The 7847-nt window shown below is 42.7% G+C and overlaps 2 protein-coding genes across 2 annotated transcripts; one reads left to right on the top strand and one right to left on the bottom strand.

Annotated features, from left to right (window-relative positions):
- Positions 1-3354: 3354 nt before the first annotated feature.
- Positions 3355-5073, top strand: Fer2 (48 related 2). The gene is made up of 5 exons (XM_017139923.3): positions 3355-3503; positions 4021-4223; positions 4281-4554; positions 4654-4865; positions 4925-5073. Exons 1-5 carry the CDS (start codon positions 3457-3459, stop codon positions 5050-5052), a joined length of 864 nt encoding a protein of 287 aa, XP_016995412.2. The 5' UTR covers positions 3355-3456; the 3' UTR covers positions 5053-5073.
- Positions 5074-5101: 28 nt separating this feature from the next.
- Positions 5102-7776, bottom strand: LOC108056212 (growth hormone-regulated TBC protein 1). Its single transcript, XM_017139922.3, has 4 exons — positions 7394-7776; positions 7095-7296; positions 6396-7027; positions 5102-6339 (listed from the first exon to the last, which is right to left on the bottom strand). The coding sequence occupies exons 2-4, from the start codon at positions 7121-7123 to the stop codon at positions 6008-6010; spliced, it is 993 nt and encodes a 330-aa protein (XP_016995411.2). The 5' UTR covers positions 7124-7296; positions 7394-7776; the 3' UTR covers positions 5102-6007.
- Positions 7777-7847: the final 71 nt, after the last annotated feature.

Raw genomic sequence — 7847 nt, 5'->3', positions numbered from 1 at the left:
TTTATTATTGCATATATATTCTGTAACTTTACATTAAAAACTAAATCAAATTCCTTAAACTCTTTCTGATTTGAATGCGTTCCGGAAGATTCAAGTCTGTTTGCCTCACAAAGCACAGGAATGTCCTTCTGCACAGAAAGCTTATTCGAAATCAACAGAGACAATTTTCCAACCATTTTGCCTTACTAAGCTCCAGTGAAAAGCTTTTAGCTTTCAAACTAAAACTCACCTCAGCCAGCGGCGCTAAGGATGTTTGTTTTTCCCAGGATACTCTGGCACGGCGAATCGGAACCCATGAAATGGCAGAGACTTAGCACGCATTAAACAACATCAAAATAAACAAACAATTTCGCAGACAATTGCTTCGAGGCAGTTTGAAGCAGCCGCAGCGAATTGCGGTCAAAGGACGAAGGACGAGGAGAAAAAGTTGCACAAGAGGATGGGGTGGGATTATCCTTGCGGAAAAGTGCTCGGTGCTTGGGTCGTGTGCCGCTACACAGATTCACGGAATGGATTTGCTCTGGTTTGGATGCAAAGCGCTAATCGATATGTACCATACAAGGGTCCTGCGTCCTGCGTCCTGCGTCCTGTCAGCAACTCCGAAAAGGGGATGGCCTGCGGTTGATGGCTGCGTTCGCAACTCCTTGACACTATCAATCTGTTTTCTTTATTTGCCCAGTGTGTGAGAACCAGGGAACGTAACTGTTATAAGTTTTATTTTAAAAATCACACTTTAACAGTTATTTTCTGATTTGTAAAGTAAAACTCAAAGAATAACTGTTATTTTTTGAGTTTTATAATAAAAGTTGACAAATAACAGTTATTCGTCGTGATCAAAATAAAACTCAAACTTGATTTATGGCGATTTTGTGGGTAAACAAAATTTTAAAAAAATATAGGTATAAAATATGCGCGGTTGCCTTTTTTAACAAATTTTTAGTAAGTTATAAAAAGCACGGGTATTATGTTTTTTTTAATTATTTCATTTTTTCAAAAATGTCAAGGGAATAACTGTTATTCATAAAAATCAAAAAATAACAGTTATTTTTTGAGTTTTATTATAAAAATCAAAAAATAAAAATCATTACGGATTTGTAAACTACAATGGCTAATAAAAATTGTGGTGTATTTAAAAAATTTTTAGGACCCTTCTAAGTGCGTGATTTTTTTGTATGAAAAATTTACAATAACAGTTATTTTCGTTCCCTGGTGAGAACCATTTGATTCAATTATGCCAACTGACTGATCTCAGATAATCTTTGGTAGATAGAGGTTTTGAGGTAAGCCCGATTAGAAATGCACTTTGATTTAAACGCTTGGTAAATCCGTAACTATTATTAACTACGTCAATAGTACAGATACGTACTTACCTAATTTAGTTTTAATCAACTTGATTATCAAATTAAAAATAACCAATCTGATTTCAAGGTACAAAGTTGGCTCTATGATTACGGGAGGTTTCTTTTTATTTCCGTGAAAATTTTTAAATTTAGGTAGGCATATTTTAAGAATTAGTTCTTGGAGATAGTGGAGTAAGCTATATATTTTTAAATAATTAATTTCTCTAAGGAAATAATTTAATAACTTATTCCCACAAAGCTTCCAACTTAATTGGCCTTTGGGTTAAAATTATAACCCTAACTTAAATTAGCTTAGACCCAAAGGACTTTTCAAGTAATACTCTTATATGCAAATCAAATGGGTTTAGGATATTCATTCTATTTGCTTTTGGTTTTCCCACAGTCCGTGATTTACACTTCCTTCGGTGCACTCGTTTGAAATGCGATAATTTAATTGTGGTGCGATGACAAGTCCACCTCAGTGGGTAAGGGTTAGGGCTAGGATTAGGGTACGACCAGGCTGCAGGGCGGTTTTCCTGCGGCTATTGCCAAAGTTAAATTAACAATCGTGTTTACATTGGTTGGTAACAAGATTTCACTTAAGGATGTCAGCTTTCCACATTCCTATCTGCCGCTCAATCGTTTTGGCTGCGAATTCTATGCCGGATTCGGGCACTTACCCTCCATCAAAACTGATTACTGTCATCAGACCCCGGAACTCTGGGGTGCGAGGGGAGTACGAAGTGTGCGCCGACGCGTGCGACAAGCAAATTTGTCTGGTAATGAAAAGGTTTGCGCATCCGCCCTGACATATTGCCGGTTCTTTTGTTCTGCGGATCGGACTGCTCGGGATTTTCGCGCCTCGGGTTAGGGCACGTGACCCAGTCGCCTGGCTGGGCGGGGACTTCTTCTTCTGACGTAGCTAATTTGCGAGCAAACCAAAACATCAAATAAACATAATTCAATTTCAACAATTGCCCCGTGACAAGGACTGCGGCTTCGAGTGGTTCCTGATCCGCAGTCTGATCCCGTTTCTGGTTTTCGCTCTGGTTGGGTTAAATGATCCGTGAAATGTAGCGACCAGCTATATCTGCCTTGGATCTAATTGCTCTGGTTCCCCGTGGGAATCAAAACTGCAGTCGAGTCAGAGTCAAATCAACAGGTCCTTTGAGCCCCTATATCTTACTCCGATTACTAGCAGACTTTATTGAGAACCTCGTCTCCCATATGTCTGCAAAAATTGACTTTAACATGCGGTACGATAGGGTTATTCAGGGAGGGTTAGACCACATCTCCAGAAAATTCTTTCCTGTCCTCCCACATCATCAAAGTAGTGGACTCAAACATGGCGGCTTCCTGCTGTGCAAAATATAATGGCAGAATGTCAAAAACAGGTGAAGGAAGCACAAAGCGAATGCTGGAGCTGAAACTAAAAGCGAAGGGGAGTGGCTGGAATGGGGATTCTCGGTAAGGGAGACTTTGGGATGTCCTACATGCAACAAGGAAATATTGATAATTTAAAATATTGGTTAGAATTGAATTGTATTTTGTTTCGATAAAATTGCTGTTATTTCAAACGTATTATAAAGTTGTTCTTCCAAATCAGCGAATTAGAAAAACAAATAAACCTACAAGAGTAGGTATTTTGAAAAAATATACCCATATAAATTTTATAAAAAATTAAATCTGAATCCAAGAACTCCCATTTCTAAGAAACCCGGAAAATCAATTATCATAATTAACTCCAGATCCAGATCTACGCCCAGCAATCGAAGAGCAGCCGGAGGCGAATAAGTCCAACGAATTTCCCACAGCATCCTTTCCACTTCCATTCGCAGGGGCAAACACCCTGTACTTGCCAAGCTCCGCCCATCGAGTAGAGGGCGCACGGCGACTGGCTGCCAGGATGTTTAGGGGTGGAAAGGTCCTGACCAGAGTTGTGGCATTTCCAATTGGATCTGCGGCGCTATAAAAGGCTCGCAATTCCCGGGAGATGGACTCATTAAAGTTTATAACTTATTACGAAGCGGAAGTGCGTAAAAGTGTCGGGAAAATAAAAAATAATTTAAAATTGTCATTTTAAAAGTAATTTTTAGTGAGAATAATTATAGAAAAAATGTCGCGAAATCAATTACCAGACTCGTCCTCTTCGCCTCCCATTAGGTACGGTGATTTTGAATAAATAAAAATATTCGAAAAATCACATATTTAATAATTCAGTGATTTTGATTTAAAAACGCAACATTGTTTTCTTTGTTCTTAAGTTTTAAACATTTTTATAAGCTCTAATTATGTGATCAACTTAAAATGGCTGAAAGCCCCAAATAAATATTAATGAAAAATACAGGAGTGGCACCACGCCCTAGAATATGTATTAATCCTTGTCTGTGCCGTCGGCTACTCGACTCGGTTAAATAAGTTCATACCTAAAAATTTTTTAGCACATTAAATATATATGGGATAATATAGAAATTATCTCTCTTTAATGTTGATATGCCACTAAAATATTTAAATTATTCTGTAAAATTGCCTTCAATAACATAAATATAACGCCAAAAATTTCTAAACCTAAGCAAATCCTTAAAAAATCGCGTTCTTTCTTAAAATGTAAATGATTACTAATTATTTTAGATATATTTAGTCTTGAAACTAATTGAAAATGTTCTCCTTACCCCGGCAGTCACTTACCCTTTCACAATTTTGACGACGATCTGATCAACGATCTGCCCTCCTGCATTTATGCGGGTCAGCATCAAGGTGGAGGCGCCTCTGGTGGAGGTGGCGGAGGTGGTGGGTCAGGAGGAGGCGGTGGCAACTCTGGATTGCGTCTCAGCTCCAACAATCTGCGTCACATCCAGCAGCATTATATGCAACATGGCGGAGGTAAGCAGAAAGAAATTACATTTTTTTAAAAAATGTTAACAATCAACAATCCTCTAGAGAATCTGCTGGACTCCTCAACCAACCCAATGGGGGTGCACAATCCTGGGGGCGGAGCACCCTTGATGTGCAACAGTCCCAGTGCCAGTAGCAGTGGAGGAGGCGGCAACAACGGTGGAGGATCAGGCACCCCTGGCGGCGGAGGTGGCCCCAATCCTAACTACGGAGCCGTGGGAGCCACTGCGGCCTCCAGTTACAAAATGCAGCGACAGGCGGCCAATGTGCGAGAAAGGAAACGCATCCAGAGGTCCGCCCCAACCGGGTACACCAAATGGTCTTTTCCATTTTACAACTCCTAATCCCTAAGTTATAAATTTGATCATTTTACTAACGAGCTTTCCTTTTTTTCTTGTATTTTCCTTGCGCTTTGCAGTAGCATCAATTCGGCCTTCGATGAGCTGAGGGTCCATGTGCCCACTTTTCCGTACGAGAAGCGTCTCAGCAAGATTGACACTCTGCGGCTGGCCATAGCCTATATATCCCTGCTGCGTGAGGTGCTCCAAACCGACTACGATCCTTTGACCTATGTGGAGAAGTGTCTGCGAGGGGAGATCAAAGCGGATAGGGCCAATTGGAATACAAGTGGTGAGTGGTTAAGAGAAAATCCCAAGTACAAATGGTCAGTAAAACTTTTCTTAATGCAGATCTAACAGCTCGTCTTTCCTGGATCAACTGGGAGAACCTAGGCGTCCATCCTGGTAGACGAACTCTGCTCACCTCGTTGGCCTTGTCCTCGGAACCCTTGTGCGGAGCTCACTGCGGAATGCCATAAATAATAGGAAAAGAAAAACAGGCCTAGCCTGTGAACTGCTAAAAGCACTTACCACATAATCTCTTGATCTTCCCCCAAAGATACCACTATGTCTTCCCTTCATAGTTTCGATCTCCCAATTTAGTTTAAGGCTGTACATATTTCTACAGTTACTAACAGTTAGCAATAGTATTTTATTTGAAAAGCGTCTCGGCTGCATGAAATATATAAAACCCATCAGCCATTGAAGCCCACTTCCGCTTTTGGGGAATAGTTGTTGGGCCCAATGGCTAGCGGGATAATGCATTTACAAATCAATTCCTCAAATTATATTTCAGGATAAATCTTTTGTAAATAGTATTGAGTATTGCGGCTAACAGACGTTTTACAGTTAGTCAACTATGTAACAACTTTAAAAGCATTTTTATATATATAAAAGTAAATACATGTTTCATCTAGACGTAGACATTTACATAGCTTCCTATCAAAGTACATATACTCGAAAATAAATACTTCTTTGATCAACAAGATAACTTAGAACACAAACTCTCTTCTTTTTGTTGGGTGAAACGTGGGCTAAATGCGCTGCCGATGGTTGGGGATGAATATATATATATGGTCTACATGCGGAAGATATCAACTAGAAACTTTTGGCTACTACTCCTACAGCATAGGTACGTACATATGCGGCTAAACTAATCTGTTCTTTTCTGTTCCATTTTGAATTTGTTTCGCTTTGGTAACTCGATTTGATTTCGTTGGCTAATACTCGAATTATTTTGGCCTTAGCTACAATTGGGCTACAATGGTAATACAAATGCGCGTACTATATAGAAACGATTACATAATGCACACTCACAATCATGAACATAAACACAATGATACGGTCGAACTACGCTCCTAATAATTGAATTTTTCGATTGCTTCTCCAATTTGTTTTTGGTTTTGTTGCTGTTTGTTTGATCTGTTGGTCTTTTTAGGCCGGATTCAGCACGGCCACCTTGCGCAGGCTCTCCAGCTCGCTTCGCTTCAGCCTCAGACTGAACATGGCCTCAATAAATCCGTGACAATCCGTCACAATGCTGTCCTGGATCATGTGGTCTCGAAATAAGTTGGCCAGGGCGGCTATGTCATCGCAGGCCAGAATGGCGTTCTTATGGGTGACGAACATGGCCAGGGCAGCGCGAAAAACAATCTTGTAGCCCTCGGCGAAGACGCAGTCCCAAATCCGCAGCACCGTTTCCACGGGCAGCACCTCGGCAAAGATGCAGATGAACCATTTGCTGGCGATCACCGGGTAGGGAAGGCCTACAGAGAGTTTTTATAAATAAGATTTACAAAAACTGATGAAAACTTTATCTTACCCAAATTATCCACATGCCGATTAACAGCGGGTATCCGCCGGATGACCAACTCGCGGAACACGGCCAAATCCCTCAGCAGATTGGCCATGTTGTGCGAATGGTACTGCGGTACAATGTTCTCCACAATGTGCTTGAGCAGCCAGAAGGACTTCTCCTCGTCGTCGGTGACGATCAGCAGCAGGCCGGCTATGTAATTGAGGCCCTGGCAGTAGCCGACATCCCGATTGTGGTGCGCGTAGGCGATGAGGATGTTGTACAGGCGCTGCTTCTTCGTATCGAAGTGAATATTGTCGGGAAAGGTACGAGGTAGATCGATTGATATGGAATCGCTGATTTCCTTGTCGAAGGGCTCCGAGCGCAGCAGCTGGCGAAAGAGTTCCGGAGAGCGTCGCTGGGCGGCGGCGGCGCCGGATATCTTCATCCAGACGTCGGGACGGTACGGCCCAGGTATGCCCTTTCGTATGTACCGCTTCAGCTTGGCGTCCACCTGGCTGAGATCGGTGTTCTGCTGCAGCATGGCCTCCCACTTCATGCGGCGTCGCGTCAGCGTCTTGAGGTAACCATCCATGAACTTGGAGTAGTTGCTATAGTCGAAGTGCTCGCCACGCTTGAAGCCATACTCGTCCACATCGCTAACCACGAGTGGTTAAAGGGAAATTGTTGAAAATAGTGAAAAGGGGGTATTAACCAAAAGCTCACCTGAACTTTGAACTTGCGGTAGCATCCATATGAACTATTGACTAGAGTTTCTATTGCTCACAGTAAAGAAGTTTGGTTCTGTTGGTCTTTCAGCCGCTCGACGTTCGTGGCATGACCCCAAAAAAAAGTTTTGGTATTCAGCGCACGTTGCCCGGTTACGTCGCTGCTTTTGCCTCTGCCGCCGCTGCTGCTTTTACTGCAACTGCAAGGGATTCAAGAGTCAATAAATATTGCCCTTAACTTGGGGGGCCCTTCATTTATTTATATGCCCATTTGGCCTTGGGCTTACTACTACCTACCTCTGCCTACGCCTCGTCCTTGAGCTTCAGTGGGTGGCCTTTTGTTTTTGTGCGCGCCCACTCGTAGTTGTTGCTGCCTCCGCTGCTGCCCAACTGCTCAACTGGTCGACTGATAACATTAACGGACCGACGACCAAATTGGGTGGGCGGCCAACGCACAGGTGACGGTTGCGGGGAGGGGGTGCTGCGGTTGGTGGGCGTGGGCGAATGGGGCCGCTCCGCTTGGCGCGCGCTTGCAGGTGGTCGATGGCAGGCTATCTAGCGGTAGTGATTTCATTGAAGATTGCTGGTCCCCTCGCTTATCAGTGGGCTTGAGTTGCTTTATTTTTGTTTTTATTGGCAAAAAGCCTATCGGCACACCTCTTCTTCTTCGATTCGAGGAGGCGTCTCGTTGAGGACTATCGGTATCGGTAGGTACTCGAAGGTACACACGAAGCACGAACTAGTTCAGTTT

This window comes from Drosophila takahashii, chromosome 3R (genome assembly GCF_030179915.1).
Source record: "Drosophila takahashii strain IR98-3 E-12201 chromosome 3R, DtakHiC1v2, whole genome shotgun sequence".
NCBI lineage: Eukaryota > Metazoa > Arthropoda > Insecta > Diptera > Drosophilidae > Drosophila > Drosophila takahashii.
This window is presented reverse-complemented; position numbering and strand designations above follow the sequence as displayed.